The sequence below is a fragment of the Castanea sativa genome, chromosome 3 (assembly GCF_040712315.1).
Source record: "Castanea sativa cultivar Marrone di Chiusa Pesio chromosome 3, ASM4071231v1".
In the NCBI taxonomy this organism is placed as follows: domain Eukaryota; kingdom Viridiplantae; phylum Streptophyta; class Magnoliopsida; order Fagales; family Fagaceae; genus Castanea; species Castanea sativa.
The window spans coordinates 25,061,703-25,079,201 of record NC_134015.1 but is presented as its reverse complement, the minus strand read 5'-3'; the positions used below and the strand labels follow the sequence as shown (position 1 = coordinate 25,079,201).

The window sequence follows — 17,499 nt, the reverse complement described above, 5'->3', positions numbered from 1 at the left end:
ATTAACCGATACCATTAGTTTGATAGGCCTGTCGATGCCCAAAATCTTTCCCAACACTATAGTCCACACAAACAACACCACTTTCTTTGGTACTTTGCTATTCAAAATACATTTCCACGTGAAATGCCTCATATTAACACTTCTCAAGCACCCATAGTACAAAAAAACACTAAGCAAACCATTGCTATTAGTCTCCATGTCATACAATCAACACATCCACAAAGAAGAATTTCAGAAATAATGAATCCAGTTGTCTCCATGCCCCTCTAATTCCCAATCATGGAAATTACAAAACACTTGAAACAAATTAGCCTGGACACACACACACAAACAGCAACATTCCAACTCCATACTTCACCCATCCAAAGTTTCTCGAGGGTATGCTCAGCACAAAAAAGCATATCACTGAAAGAAATTAAATAGATTGAAAATGAGTTCAATCAGGAACTTCTCTATCAAATGCAGCATATAGAAAATTACCGACCACCTTAAAGGGATCAATGTTGCAGACTTACAGCAGGAATTTTATCAAAATTTAGTTTGATCTTCATCACAATTTAGATCATAAAAGACCTCCTAAAAGATCCCAATAAAAGTGTGGACAACCTCCCAGGAAACCTAAGCTTAAATCATTCCATAAACATCAACATACAGGTTTGTTTCCTAACTTCAATCAGCTCCAAACACCTGAGAAAATAATCTTATTTTAACCCTAATGTGTAAAATACAACATGACATCCTTTCGATAAGTAACTGGAATTGAGTAAAACCGCTCAAAGGATGTCTCACCCTAGTACAAAGGGAGTATACAAAGGAGATGCCAAAAGAAAAAAACATACATAAAAGAAACAAATATAGAAATCAGTGTCAAGGATTTCATATCATATCCAAGAACTGAAGTAAAGAAAATGGCATAATATTGTTGATTTGTCCATTCAAAATTTCAAATACGGCCTTGAGAAAAAGAAACTTCAGCTGGGTCACCACTGACTCTTTCCCTCCAAAAGTACGAGGAATTCCCTTCTCTCCAAAGGCATCACATTAGATACAATGGACCTACCACCCAAACGTCCCTACAATTAGTGTTGCCAAACTTCCTTTTCCAAGAAGCAAAAAGGATGATCAAGGAATTCGGCAATACCCAACTACCCCAAATAAACAAAGCACTAGTGACCACAACTCCCAAGCAACAATAAAATGTTGTACAAGGTAACCCACAGACTAACCGATAGATTTGTACATGCAGCACCAATCCACAATTATAATCTCCTTGTCTCCTCAAATTATCTGTAGTTAAAATTCCCTCCAATGTTATGGTCAAGTAAAAATACATCCTTACCAAGGTAGTATAATGGATTTAACAATAATACCCAGACTTTTCCACAATTTAATTACTAACTAATCATGTATAATAAATAATTCAGGGACCTTAACCTAAAAGCACCCAGCTCTGCTGACCAATCAAACAGTCTCGACAGTCATGATTCCCTTGTGAATCCAGAAAAGCACAAAATTTAAGATCAAAAGTCAAATCAACACTGACCCTTTTTTTTTAATAAGTAAACAACACTTCATTGAAGAAAAAAGAAGATAACACAAGGAACCAAAGCACACAGGCAGTGTGCCAAGGACACAGCAAAAACAAAACTACTGTGCATGAAAACTACAACAATCAAGAAAATCAGCCAAATAATCAAAAGTAACATAGGCAACTGATCCTCACTTTTACAAATTGAGAAGCTTTAGTAATTGATGAGAGAAAACTACACTCACCATCTGATGCAACCACGGAATATTAATTTGTTACTACTTCACAAATTTGTGTATTCAAGACATTTCATGGGCCCACATGTGAGGTCCAATTTGAAGTAATATTCACATGGTTCTAAAGGTTTAGTTATGTGTTCCCAAGAAAAACTCACCCTAACAAACTGGCCATATGTAACTCGTTGGCTGTTTGGATATCTATAATACACAGCAAAGCCTGGCATGTTTCCACACTCACGTTCATAAATAGATTCATCACTCTGCAATGCCAAAAAACAGAAAAGGCACCGGTCAAAAACAAGAATTTTGAGGGCAAAAAAAAGTGGGGGGGATGTGAAATAAAATTTTATTGCTTTATTGAAATTCTGTAAACTTCCAAAAAACCATTGCCAAGGAAACAAAACTAACTTTCGTAGAAAATGAAAAATAAATAAATAACCAAAAACAAAACAGAACTTTACCTTCCAATAGTATGCAATCTTTAGTGTCTCACACAGAAACCTTCCAAGTCTACCCGCTTCATATTCAGTACAGCAGCATATCATAGGTTGTAAGGTTTTACATATCAGAACATCAATGTGATTCACTGTGTTAAAAAATGGTGTTCCAAGGGAATGAAGAGTGTGCACAAACATGGCACAATAGACAGCATCTGGCATACTGAAAGTACAGCGAGGAAAAATACAACGTTGAAGGAACTCCATGTTGATCTTCGAAGTATCAGGGCAGGAACTCCACCACTTGTCTTTTTCATGAGAAAGCCGTCTACGAACAGATGTAACATTTTCTTCATGCTTACGGAGTTCACTAGTCAGGCGATCTAGAGATTCTTGAATTCTTTCTTTGTCTTTCTTCCTTTTGGTGATTGCTGAACTTGAATTATCAGAAAGCTCTTCCAGAGCCTTAAGAGCAGCATGCTGCTTGGAAATTTCAGACTCATATCGATTTCTAGGAACGTAAAGATCATAGAGAGTAAGCCCCCAAAATGTAGCATAGAGATCAGGCGACAGGCTATTCCAGGCTTTTGAAGGCAACATGGTTCTAACGGTATCAAGAAGATCAGACCAACTGCAAAGAATGATGCAACCATTGAGAGGGAAGGAAAAGAAGGAAAGTTGGAAGTAATAAGAAATACAGGTCACATAAAGCATTCCAATGTATCTAAAATATAAAATTCCAAATGACATGCCAAGTAATGCCACCAATGCAAGTAAATTAAGAGACCATATGCTTAACGTACAAATATGATATATTTGTACATGTTTATAATTGAAGCCTACAACAGTGGCCCAAATATAAAAATTGTCCTGTGATATAAGTTTTAAAAGCATGCATAACAAGATAACATTGGTTGAGATTATTACATTATAGGCTTCTTCGAGGGGCCAAGATCCAGAACAACATTGCCAGAGTATTCTGTAGGTTCAGAATCCAAGATTGTAGTAGAAATATTTGTAGCATCACTGTCGTCTAAAGGCCAGAAGACATCAGAACTCCCCTGACACTTGAAGAGTCTCATTACAGGGCGATATATTAAGAAAGCAACCTATGCAGGGGTAAAGAGAAACATGATAAGGATGTTACAAACTCTGAAGCAGAAAAATAACATAATACTCCAAGGAAACTGTTTTGAATAATTGTGGTATTTATACAGCAATATGGACGAGAGAAAAAATAAAATAAAATAAGAAAACAAAAGTTTCTGATGGACAAGATCAACATACCTCAGGATCAAGGTGGTAAAGATGGACAAGATCATCAAGCGAGGGAATCATTTGAGCATAAGCTGAAGCTGGTGTCAATGCACTACAAAGGAATTCCACATATTGAAGAAGAGTACCATGGCATCTATCAAACTGCTCACTAACCATCTTTATATAAGGGGCATCTGCATTTATGACAACCCTGCAGAAATTAACAGAATCAGGAAGTAAATCTTAGTAGCTTTTGTATTTCCTTTTCTCGAGCTAGACATAAAATCAATCTCATGGCAATCAACTTGGGCAGGCAGAAAGTATACAGTAAGTACAAAATAAAACCAACCCATCGCCTGGAAAGAAAATATTGAGGGAAAAGGACAAAAGAGAAAAGAAAATCCATGAATAACATATATATATATATATATATATATATATATATATATATATTACAAGAAACACTAGGAATAAATTAAGATGAAGCTAGCTAATTTGTACCCCTAATATGTAAATATGTGGAACAGTCAAACCATTAGGTTAAGTATAATGGGAATGTAGAAGCATTATGAACTGCAGAAAGTCAGTTCTTACGGAGGCTAAGTGGAAGGTAGGGAATGGGTTCTCTATTCTTGTAACACATGCACACTGACTAAGATTCAAAACCTCAAGCTGCCAGATTCCAACAGCTGCACCCTTCAAATTTGGGTGATTTAATAGATAAAACTATTGTTAGACAGTTACAATGGGGGAGGAGGGATTTGAACCCTTGATATCTCTATTAGAAACACCAAGAGGTATCAGCTGAGCTACAAGGCTCTTGGCTATTGCTAGACGGACACGGCACTTGTAAAGAGTTGTACCACTCAAAAGCAGCTAATAGTATCCTAAGCTTGTCTAAATTGGGAATCCCTGATCAACTAACATGCACCCATTCTAAAACAGGACTCTTAACTTGCACATAATTACCCTTTTTCTTTTTCTTTTTTCTGTTGTTTGTACATACTTTTTTAGGCTACTTCATCTTGTTTGAATGAAGTAGTTCTCAGTTTTAATAAAGATCTCTTGCTTACCAAAAAAATAAAAAGTTGAAAAGCCTATGGGTTATACATGCTAAAAAGAAAAGGTTGTACCCACTACACAAAGCTCCCACTTTTACAGAGTCTAGGAGAGACGATTAGTAGGCAGCCTTACCCCCCAATTTTTTTTTTGTTATCCCTATTCTCAAACCTGCAACTTGTTGCTTTTAATAGAAGGTACTTGCCATCACACCAAGGCCTGACCTCTAATTCCCTGTTGCTCAAGAGCAACCTGGTAGAAGTAATGTCAAGAGTTGGAACAGTTTATGGGGGGTTTAACTTTCTCTTAAAAAAAAAGTCAGTAGTATTCTTCTGGAAACTGCATAACAAGTACTTTCCAGTCAAGAAAGAACTTGACAAAAGAATATTATCACTGATGCTCTGTCCCTTGCGCTTGAAGATGAAACAGTGGAACACCTATTATCCAGATGTGAACTGGCAAGGGCAGTGTGGTCTAGCTCTGAAACACAATTTGCTCCTGGCTTGTTTCTTAGCGGGACAAATTTCTGAAAACCTAGACATCAGGTCTCAGTTTACAGCCACATTCACAGCCATATTGTGGGCAATCTGAGTTCATAGAAACATAGTCCAAAGTAGTCTATGAAGGAATTCAGCCTACGCCAGTAGTGTTCTTTAACCAAAATTCTTAGCTCCTTGTTGAGAGGTGTAGAGCTCTATAGAGTCAAACACCATGGAAAGAAGTGGAATCAGTTTTCTTTCTTTAATGGCTGACAAGCATTTTCGATGGTTCATGTAGCAAAAGCAACCATTCTCAATGGAGAGGCGCTGCTGTCAGATGTACAAACAGCAGGGGAAAGTCATAGTTAATGACTGTTATAGCCGGACTACTCAATAAAGTACTGCCATCTGTAAGGCCATTTGAGAAACTCTAATCTCACTAAAATCACTAGGCATGAGAGGCACCAATTATCTTCACTACAAGTGCAGAAGTATGTACAATCTGCAATGGAAGACAAACTTCCAAATGGGAAATGGAACCAGTCATCAAAGATATTCAAAGTCTCAATGATGTAGCAGGTCCTATGTGGTTTCAAATGGTGAATAAACAACTTCTTTTAAAGTGTACCATATTAGTTTTGGCTACTTTTTATCCCTCTTGTCATAAACTATACAATCCTTGATACTTGGTATTTTGTTTTGAACAATGTATCCCAAAAATAAATAATAATAAAAAAAGAATATATAACAATTAGAGTTCTAAAGCTTACAAAGAACGATGTTGAGCAATAAGTAACAAAAGAGGAACAGCCAGCTTTGGTTCGTCCTTTGGAAGCAATGAGTCCCGTAGCCTGTTAGTGGACTTGATCAATGCCTGCATAGAGAATTACATGTTAACATCTTTAAAATTAGCGTGTCAAACGCCATGATATTATGCACAGAAGATTTACCTACTAGAAAAGTCACAAAGCCAATTTAACAGTCCAAGAATTTCTTTTTCTTTTTCTTTTTTATAAGTAAAAACAAATTATTAAATAAAGACTACATCATGCAAAAAGGGGCACGAAGCAGCCAAAAAGGTACAGAGAAAGCTCAAAATTATGTACCAGACAGGAGAATTTATAGACATCAAAAGGGGATCAGTAGATGTGAGTCCCGAAGCCCAAGACACCAATATTTTAATTTTTTACTTTTGATAGGTAAGCCCAAGACACCAATATTGTTGGAGTATATTTGTCTACCAGCTTTATTGGAATTTTTTGGTGTAATTTTGCAGATGATTATAGTGTACCACAACGGTAAAACCTTCAGTCTCAGAAGGTCTGCTTATTGATACACAATTCAAGAATACCAATCAACTTAAATGAAATTTTCCAATCTTAAGGCCTATACCCTGACTGTCATTTATTTGGGATGGAGAGTGGCAGGGGGACAGACCTCCGAAGTGACTATGCAGAAAGATATCAATCTGTTTTACATCTAATAGTTCTGGAAAATGCAATATCCATAATCAACTCCAGATGCATCAAAGAACATCAGCATTTATCATGCGCATGTATCCAAAAGATTGGCATACATGTAAAACCCAAATTCAAATTAACATAAGTACATAACTAGTTGGAGTTCATATAGAAGCACCTATATATACAACTAGTCGAGCAAACTTCAAATTACAATTACAGGAAGCAGATGTAGGACGTAGTCCAGATAATTTGCAGGTGTGCAGGAGAAAATGGAGGGTCATAACTACATCAATCTCATTTGGGAAAATGGAATCAAATAGATAGGCAAAATGCAACATTAACCTATAATTGACAATAAATACAATTTGTGGTTCAAATTTACTAATTGCAAGAACTAGAAGAAACATTATGCAAGAGGCTTAATAGCTATATAATTCACAGAGAATATGGCCCAAGTGGGAGAAAAATAACAAAAATGGAGTAACTAAACCTATATAGCTGAGATAAGTCACTAATGACCTCTAGCTCAAATAGCACCCCTTACCCTTGCAAGAGCAAGCTGTTTAAAGCCATGGGTTCAAGAGCCACCAGGTGCATTTGTAACTTACCAATCAATATATACAGATGGGATAAGCCTTCAATGTTCAGTTTTAATTCCTATTAATGCATGACGAAAACATTCAAATATAATTATAAGAAGGTCAACATTTCACTACTAGGTTTGCACATATTGATACATCAAACAATTTAGTAGCACCCAGGATTTAATGTCTAAATTTCAAGATTCAAAAACTTATACCACAGGGTTCCTCAGAAAGTGAACATATACAGGGTTCCAATCTGTTAGTTAAGATCCAATTTTGGGCTTTTATGTTTCAAAACTATATTAACATTCAGAAAATTCTATTTATTGGACTTCGCACGCTATGGGGCTCCCCCGGACAACCAAATAATAATAATCTATACACACCTAAGCCTATTCCATTACAAGGAAATAAAAAATAAAAAAATAAAAATAAAAAACCAAATCTGTTTAGCTGATCAAATACTGCCGATGCCCCCAACTAAAATATAATAAACAATATAATTGCAAATAGAAACCCAGCAAATCTGCCCCTTTGTAGCTTCCACTTTATCCCTGAAATATTCTCCTCAATTTAACTGTATCACAAGCTATGAAGCACGGTTGCGTTTTCAAATTCGAGTGCAGGTGCGGGTGCGGGATTCGGCAATTTTTTAAAAAATAGGGTGCGGGTGCGGCGGGGTGCGGCGATTAAAAAATTATTAAAAATATTTATATATATATATATATATTATACATTGCTAAGCATGCTTTTTTATATAATAATAGTAATAACAATAATAATAATAATAATAAGTACACAAAAGTTGTTGACACTTGAATTATTGACAAAAATATTAATATAGGTGTAGCTTCCCATTAAAAAAGAAAGAGAAAGGAAAGATGGGGCTTAGTCACGTGATTGGTCAGAGGCACACAAGACAAATAAAGCCCAGTTGATAACAAAAAGGCATTTAACAATCCTTTTCCAAAAAAAAAATAAAAACAAAACAAAACTTATCAACCAAAAAGACACAGAACATAACACACGGCTCCGGCGAAAAAAAAGAAAGAAGACGAAGAAGCAAAGAAGAAGAAGAAGAAGAAGAAAGGGCTTAAGGCCGGTGAAACTGTGACGGCGATAGCGGCGTGGTATTTTCGGTATAAGCTTCATCTTTTTTTCCTTACCGCCGATTTTTCATTTTCCGGCCGAAACACACCGATATTCAGCCAATACGATCCGATTTGGCCCGAATCGGTGTGAATCGGCCCGGTTCGGCGCCGAGTCAGCGCTTATCGCGAAACGAAAAAAAAAAAAAAAAGGGGACGCAGCACAGACGCACAGGCAGCGGCGTCGCCTACGCGTCCCTGCATCGGACTTGGGTGCGGCGGCCCAAACGCCGCACCCGTGCTTCCTAGATATTCACAAGCATACAATGCCATTTTTATAGGTAACATAAGTTATAATGCAGCTGCTAATAGTCAGCAACAACCTAAGGTCAACCAATAAAATATAATAAAAAGTACCTTGTTATTTCGAGTTACTCCAAAAGAAGTTGCCTGATACCGGAGAGTCTCACTACCCGCCATGGCATCCAGCTGTTCTTCAGTCAGGTTCTCTGTATACTGGACATTTGCCATTTGTTGAATAAGCTCCTGTTATATCATAGAACTCCAGTCAATAACTAATAGTGTTGGGACTATTTACATGTCAAAAATGGCACAACTTTCAGACTTCAAAAGTACCTGCAAGAGAACAAGCTCAATTCCTAGCCCCTTCTTTAACTGGTTCACAAGATACTGGAAAAGACCCCTCAATTCCATGGATGGATACTTCTTACACCTATATAAGATGATAACATATTAGTAAATTAAGCTACTTCATTTGGTTGCTTTATAGAAAGTTGCAGTTGGGTTCTAATTTTCCTTAGAAACATTTTAAGCAAAGGTGCATGGAAGGAGATAAAAGAAAGAAAACCAGTGGAAAATGTAGAGTTAAATCATCAAAGGTTTCCAATAGCAGAGAATAGCGTGCCCTCAAGCAGTGTCAGAACTCTAGCACCCTGACAATTTCATTCTTATCTAGCCAATTGTCGGAGACAAGCTTTTAACAAAAGACCACTTGGTCAATAGCAAGAAAACTTATTAACGACTAATGGAGAAGGCCCTATTTGATTATTCTTCAATTTACATTTTTTGCCCTTCTCAGAGGCAGCACAAGAAATCTGACACTTAAAACTGCAGACTTATTTAGCCAACTGTCAAAACAAGCCTTTTACAGATGCTTAGCAAGGAAATTACCGAGGACATCAAGGAAAAAAATCATAATGGAGATGGAGAGGATTCCTGTTTCTCAAGACTATAAACTTCCTTTTTTTTTTCTCAAAGTTGCAATCAACGTAGCCAACTTCAAAAAGATGTCCCTTAGTGCACACAAAGGAACAATATGGAACATGTTAAACAAGGGTGAGATATCTCTTTCCAAAGCCACCTATTAATTTCTCCACCCATTTTTCAGTTCTAGATTAATTTTTACGTAAGTCCCCAAAGGGCAGCTTTTACATCTAATTTATAAAATGGAATATATATATATATATACACACACATCTGCATACTCTACAAGTCAATGGATGATGCACCATCAGAATTAGAATTAGTTATTAGAATTAGAAACATATTCAGCAACTTTCAATCAGGTAATTCCTTTCCAAAAATTGTAATGGCACATTGATAAAACAGAAAACAAAGGGATCCAGTGCCAAAAGATAAAATGTTTCACAATAAATCTATTTTCTTCCCCAAATGGTAAATGACTAGCTAGAGATATCTCATATATTCAATGTTAACAATTTTTCTTATATTGGACCCTAGAACATATGATATCCTACATCAAAGACAAGTATCAACACATTCAAATAAAAAGGTAAACAAACTTCGTTCAAGTCAATTACAGCGGTCAGATATTCAGAATGGAGCAGTATTAAATTGAGCAACACGTTTGCTCTGATAAGGTAAATTCATGGTGGATCCACAAAAATTAGGTGAAATTAAAATTTACCCCCCTAAACTATACTCCCTTCTACACTTAACCCCCTAACTATGACCCCTTTTACAAACACCCCCCTAAACTATGAGAATGCACACTCACTTCCCTAAACTACTATCCATGGGATGGGGCGCAACGTGTTGTACAAGTAATAGTTTGGGGGGTTAAGTGTGCACTCTTATAGTTTAGGGGGGCAAGTGTAACGCGGGTACTAGTTTAGGGGAGGGGGGGGGGGTTAAATTGTGCATTCTCATAGTTTAGGTGGGTGTGTAAAAGGGGATATAGTTTAGGAGAGTAAAGTGTAATTTCCCACAAAAATTATTTAACTTAGTAGAAAACTCAAATCACATTGTTTCTTTTTCGAACATGGTCATGTTCATAGCACAAAATGACCTAACAGAAAAATGAGACTGCCAAATTCAATCCATTCACAAAATCAGCCAATCCTTCCACCCGGTAGTTCCATAACACAGTTTGATATAACAACAATTGTATAAAAGAAGAAATCTATTCTATTAGGAAAGCGCAACAAAGAAACTACAGAAATAAATCAAGTTTAGAGGAACTTAGTTATTATGCGACAAAAGGATCTCACATATAGATGTCAAGAGCCTTGTAGTTCAGTAGCATTCCCTGGTCTCTTTAGTGAGGAGAACCAGAGTTCCAATCCCCCCTCCCCACTTGTTGTAATCGTTAAATTATCAACAAAAAATATAATTTCTTATAAATAGATTCAGTTATAATAATAAAATAAAATAACCCTTATAGAACCCCATTCAGCAGAAGTTAAATTACATATGCAAGAAAAAAAGAGATTTTGAACCAAGCTGCTTCTTTGTTAGCCATAAATAATATCTACCATCTTTCTCACACAATCCAGATATGTACAGAAAATGAATTCCTACAACACCCCTCCTCCCCGCCCCCCCTCCCCAAAAAAAAAAAAGGAAGAGAACTTTTCAATTCTCTGTCCATAAAAAATTTCCTGGTAATTGTACAACAGCCCCAAATTCCTTGAGAACTTTCACAGATGAAGCTCTATAAGAACTTTTCAACCTGTAAAACTCTGATTGTTGCCTCCATAATTGCTGAGATTTACTTCAGTAGATCAGTTGATCTTTCTACATTCTATATCTCCTTTGTTAAGAAGTAATCTTGTACGTCCTCTCTCTATTATAAGGCAGGAGTACGCAGAATGAAAGGGCTACAAAATCATGAAGAACCCATGACATCCTGAACTATAACATAAAACTATCTTCAGACCCAGCCAATGCCGATGGAAGAACAATAAAGTGTTCAGTTGATAGTGCCTCCTCTTACATAGGGTTCATTTTTTATCAAAGAAAACTCCTCTGGCTCATCTATGGGAAAAAAATATTACAGAGAACAGCTGATCAAACCGGAAATCTACACTCTCTGGAATCTTTGAACAGCGTCATGCAGAGAAACAAACAATTAGAAACAGGAAGGAGCACAAGGCGAAAGAGAATTCTGACTAGGATCTGCAATACAGAGAACCAAATGCATCTTATCTTCAACTTCCACACGGAACCATGCACTTCATCAGACCAATAAACAAATCACCAAAATTCCTAATATTTAGAAGTCCGCTGAAGATAAAAATCAATTTACAGAGCTCCACAATGAGCAGTACAGTATTGAGCACTTCAAGAAATTTACCCCATCTAATCCTTCAACCCTCAATTTCACACCTCTCCAAAATCATTGAAATTGTTATTACCACACCCCAGAACACCATTCAGTGTGAACATGAACTCAGATAGCCCCAACTTCTTTCCTTTGTGTATTAACAAGCTCTCCACCACCTTTTTTTATAAGCTAATGATCATTGTAAACAACACCAAAACATGAACTCAGATAGCCCCAACTTCTTTCCTTCATGTACTGACAAGCTCTCCACATTCCGTTTCTATAAGCTAACAATCTTGTAAATGACACCAAGCTTTTGAAATCGTGCAAGAATCAAGGACTCAAGACCCAGAAGACAACTTATTTTGATTCCAATGAAATTTCTCTCACCCAGTGGGTCTGATGCATCTTTACACCTCATTTGAAAAATATAACAAGTGTTTTCTCACTTTCCAATCCCCAATATACCAAAGTTGAAAAAGCTAATAAAGAAAACCAATAACAGGGTAATCCTGACCAGCCCTTCCCTTGTAATGTGCATCTCTTTTTGTAATTCTGACTCTGTCATCAAATCTCATACGATTTTCTGAGTATGCCTGCCTATTGGCAAGCCAACTTGTTGGAACTGTCCTGGCCTCACAAGTCAGGCACATAGTATTTTGGCAATGTCACAACATCCCCAGCTCCAGTCAGCAAGCTTTTGTGACGGTTAATCTGCAACCCGGAAACTTACGTAAAGCATCCCAGGATACATCTAAATTCTACAATATGGGGTAAACGTTCATTAATGATTCTAATGCAGGTCAGTCAAAACTCATAAAATAAATGACCAAAAATCACTTGACAGTCAATACAAACGTAAGAAATAACACCCCCACCCCCCTACACAACCTAAGATGGGTTAGCACTACATGCCCAAAAAAATGAAAAAATGAAATCAACGATTTAGATTGACACCTACTGAAAATGAAAGTGCTGATACTTATTACAATGCCAATATGACAACATATAGAAAACAAATGACTCACAAATATATGAATAAATAAATCAAGGGCAAAAATAAAATATTGATACGTACAGGTGACCCCAAAATGAAGCCAAAGATTGAAGCCAGTCTGACAAATTTAGGCCATCATCCTTTAGTTTATCACGCCCACCTTGTGCCAAACGCTCAATCACAACGTATTCCAAAACATCATACTCGAGCTGTGCATATAAGTAAGCATTTAAATAGGATCAACAAAAAATACTGGGAAAAATATTTATTGATCAAATACAAGGGATACTTGAACTACACAGTCAGATGACATAAAAGATCCCAAATACTGGGAAATATAGTCTTAGTTGGAAAAATATATATATTTTTCTCATTTGAAAAAAAAAAAAGGAGGAAGTTCAAACAAATCATTCCAAGTACAACAAAAAGTGTTATTTTTTCAAAAACAAATTGAACTCAAAATTAAATCAAAACAAAACTGTCTTGTGCAACCCGCATCATTATCCCCAGGTTGGAGAAAGCTCATCCTCAAAGTGTTCAAGGACAGGAACTTTTTCCCATGAAATAAGTACCAACTCGTGAAATACCTTAGACAACACTAAGAACAAAGAAACTTTCTGTTCCACAATGTCATTAAATTTGTCTAAAATTATAAAATCAATCGGAGGAATCAATGTGTAAAACAATATAGCCTAATCTTGACCCACATAAAGTACTATTGCATCAAACATTTCCAATCATCAAAATTTATCACTTCATGCACAATAAAGGGCTTATAAAAAAGAAGATGCATAAAACTCACTTTTCACAAGTGTACCTATGAATTTTTGCACTCTTGTTGAACTTTCTCCTCATCAAGTAGTGAAAAATCCTCTTTCTAAGTGGTAAGCAACATCTATGACTTTTTTAAAGGTGTTACTACATATGGTTCAAATATTTCACCTTGTTGTTTAGGTTCTACAGTAAGTTCTTGATGCATGAATGTCGAAGCAATATTTATTGCAACCTGTTGTCCTTAAAAACTCCAATGACTCAAGAAGGGTATTAATTTTTGGGAACCTTGCAGACAGGCCTTGAAAGGATTTTGCCAGATTTTTTAAGGTTTATCCCATGGCTTGCTATGCTAGAGTGGACTTATGACTAGAAACTACGCAAATACACATCTTGTTTTGCGCTACTAGCTGTTTGTTCCCTTACCTCAGACTATTTCTTTGATCTAAAAAATCATCTGATGAGATTTTGGAAGATAATTCCTTCAATAGGATATTTCTTTCTAAGGTTTTCTTTCAATTCTTCACAATCAATAATTGCAGGTAGGGGTATCAAATGGGTGGGTTTAAGTTGGGGCATAATTGGGTTAGGTATATAAAACTCATTCACCCATTAAAACCCACTTAACTAATTACTTCTAACCCAAACTCAACCCAACCCAATTATAATGGGTAAAAAAAGAAACCGCGAGTTCGAAGTGAAGAAGAAATGAAGAGATTCAAGCGAGAGGGGAGACCTTCGGGCTGAACTGATTGGTGTTGGGAAGGTGGGTACACTTGATGACGATGCGAGCGATGAATTCTTTGACAGTATTTCAGATAGTGCTTGATGTGGGTATGGGTTTACAAAGGAGTTTTAGATTTCAGCTTGAGGTTGAAGATAAAAAGATGTATCGAGATTTTCTGAGACACTTACTCTATTTTGCTCGGATTTTTTCTGGATTTTCAGAGAGTATTTGAGTGCTATTGTTTGGTTGCCAAGAAAGTGAGAGAAAAGGAAATGACAAATTTTCTTTGTGCGAGAAAAGGCAAGAAAGGACAAGAAAATGAATGGATTTTAAAATTGAGAAATTTTTTTTTTTTTTTATGGGAAAGGCTGGGTTGAATTTGGGTATATTGTTTTTGGGTTCAATGGGTTTTTAGTTAAAACCCAATAATCACTGGTTTAATTGGGTTGATGCCCATTTAACCCAACTAATAATTGGGTGGGTTTGGGTTCAATTAGAGTGGGCGGGTTTGGGTGGGCAAATGGGTTTGGGCTTACTTTGCCACCCCTAATTGCAGGCTTATCCAATTGAAGGCAAGGGTTCTCAATACCCTTCCAGTATTCCATTAACTCTAGCTATGAATTTCATTTTGGCGAACTTCGCCTTGTTATTTGATAAACCTACTTGTTCAAAGAACTTTTTTTTTTTTGATAAAAAAGATAATTTTGTATAGATAAAGCATTGGTCCATCTCATACAACCAACTGCTGAAAACTCACGAGTCTTGATGACTATCAAACATATGTACCTCTAATATTAACACTGTACAGTGGGCTAGGAGGTTTGCCAACCTGGCCATAGCAAATAGAGCCAGCCCACTAAGGAAGTTGTTGCCACAACTCCACCAAATAAAGGGAAGTACCACACGTTCCATGTGCTGTTTGAACACTAAATAATAGCCCTCTATATTATATTTGTAGGTAGGACCATGAGTTGATTGGGTAAGACTTGCAAATTCAAACTATGTTGCAGATTGGCTTGGTATTGCTCATTTTCATTGGTTCATTGAGCTTAAAAAAAAAAGTTAGATAAAAATACAGTGGTACCTAGAAAAAGTGAGGTTTTAAAAAATTTGTATATTTTTAACATTACAAAATGGGTCCAGGTTGACCCAATGGATCCATGCAAGAGTCCAAGCAGAGGTCAAGGCTCAATCCAAGGCACTGCGCAAGAGGGAAGGCTTCTGACAGGGTTGCAACAGTGTGGCTTGGCTAGCAATTGCGATTGCACACGGCACACCATAGCCTTGTGCATTCTAGCACACTTCTGTCAACAATGCGAGGCTTGAAGACTAGAGGCAAGACAGGGACAAAGGCTGAGATCAAACACTAATTTTAGTAAGGCATTCACAAAACTGATGATACCAATGATTTTTTTTTTTTTGGGATTCTGTTTGCAGTGTTTATGGTCAAGGGATTGAGTTGTTTTGGCTATGACAACAGTGACTACACATGGCCATCGATGGTGTCAGTAGTCTAGTTTTTTTAGTTCTTTTTTTTTGACAAGTAATTACAAATAGTTTTTTAGTTCTAGATTATTGTTAGGGGAAGAAGGGGGGGAAGATGTTGTGTTGTAACTTGTAATGGCTGTGGTTTGACAATTTAGGTGTTTGGAGTGCCATTGAGATCTAGATGTCGATAATTGCGTTTTACCGGGTAGGGTGATGATGATTGAAGGATTGGGTGGGATTGTTTTCGTGGAGACTCTTGAGTAACAAAATTGTGGCAGATCAGAGTTTGCTCTGATACCAAAAAAATCGAGCGAGGTATTAAAATAAGGCTTTTGGATGAAACCTACCAGCCCAGTTTCAAATCACTCTCCTGCAATTATCAGCAGGCAAGGATTGACGACAAGAAGCTCTGGGGTCTAGATGCAAGCCCCAAAAGACAGAAAACAAAGAAATTATTAGTGTGGGATTTTCTCCTCCAACAAATCTGGTCAAACATATTGAAATTTTAAACGAAAACCAATGTACATCAGTCCCTTCGCACCTACTCTTTTCACCGCCACAATATGCTCAACAATTTTAATTGCATCAAGAACTGATAACCATAGTAGATGACTCTGGTCAACAGAATTCTGATCCAGTCATTACATTGAGTAAATTTGTTGTGTTCATGCATCAATTCAATAATCAAAAAGTAATAGAAACAACAAATTTTTATATACCAAGGGAGAGAAATGGAAATAGAAGAGGGGGGAGGGGAGGGAGAAGTGATATGAATAGAACATATATATCATCATATAAGTATTTAAAAATTTGTTGCTTTTGTTACTTTTGACTATTAAATTGATACATGAACACAACAAATTTAGTCAATGCAGTGACTGGATCAAAAAAAAAAAAAATTTATTAGTAAGAAGAGAATATTATTAATAAAAGAAAAGCAAGAACAATACAAGGAGTTCACGGTAGTGAACAAAGGAAAAAGGAACAAAAAGGCAGAAGCAACCCCTAATCTATTCTAATAGACGAAAGAAAATCCATAAGGGTAGAACAATCCGAGAAACCCCAACAACGAGACCAATCAAAGAGAGTCTGTTGGCAAAGCTCTAATAACTGAACCACAGTTTTCCCCTCATCCTCAAAAGACCGCCGATTCTGTTCGGTCCAAATGATCCACAATAAACAGCCTGGAACCAAATTCCAAATATCAAAAATATGCTTCCTAAGCCAATTATACCAACAAAATAATAAGTCCACAACTAAACCTGGCATGACCTAATCGATCCAAAACAGCCGAAGCATATACATCCACAAAGAATGAGCTATCGGACAAAAAAGTAACAGGTAATCCGCAGATTCTGCATTACAACAGCACATACAACAACAATTCGCCAAAGAGCGACCACGAAGCATAAGGTTATCCATGGTAAGAATCTGGCCATAAGCTGTTGTCCACATGAAAAAAGCCACCCTTTTAGGAACCTTAGCTTTCCAAATGCCCTTCTAAGGGAAAGTGAAAGGAGCTGCATTTCGAATCTTATGATAAAAAGACTGAATATCGAACTTCCCACTTCTATTAAGATCCCAACAAAGCCTGTCACACCCTCCACCCCTTGGAATTCGGGTTTGGATGAAATGAAGTAGGGAGTAGGAAGCCGCTAACTCCCAATCATTGAATTCCCTATAAAATCTTAAACTCCACACTTTGTCATTATCACCCACTGGAAGGCTTAACACTTCAGAAATACAAGCCTCCTTATTGGCTGAGCACAAAAATAACTAAGGATAAAGAATTTTAA

General features: G+C 36.7%; 1 protein-coding gene across 1 annotated transcript in view; it reads right to left on the bottom strand.

Moving 5' to 3' along the window:
* The window catches only part of LOC142629768 (THO complex subunit 2), a 55,004-nt gene that overhangs the window by 5,744 nt on the left and 31,761 nt on the right, over positions 1-17,499 (bottom strand). Inside the window, exons 19-26 of the mRNA XM_075803805.1 lie at positions 12,799-12,926; positions 8,771-8,867; positions 8,552-8,680; positions 5,770-5,873; positions 3,492-3,672; positions 3,132-3,313; positions 2,229-2,835; positions 1,923-2,027 (exon numbers count right to left, since the gene is read on the bottom strand). Coding sequence (XP_075659920.1) covers positions 1,923-2,027; positions 2,229-2,835; positions 3,132-3,313; positions 3,492-3,672; positions 5,770-5,873; positions 8,552-8,680; positions 8,771-8,867; positions 12,799-12,926 — 1,533 coding nt within the window. The remainder of the gene's footprint in view (positions 1-1,922; positions 2,028-2,228; positions 2,836-3,131; positions 3,314-3,491; positions 3,673-5,769; positions 5,874-8,551; positions 8,681-8,770; positions 8,868-12,798; positions 12,927-17,499) is intronic.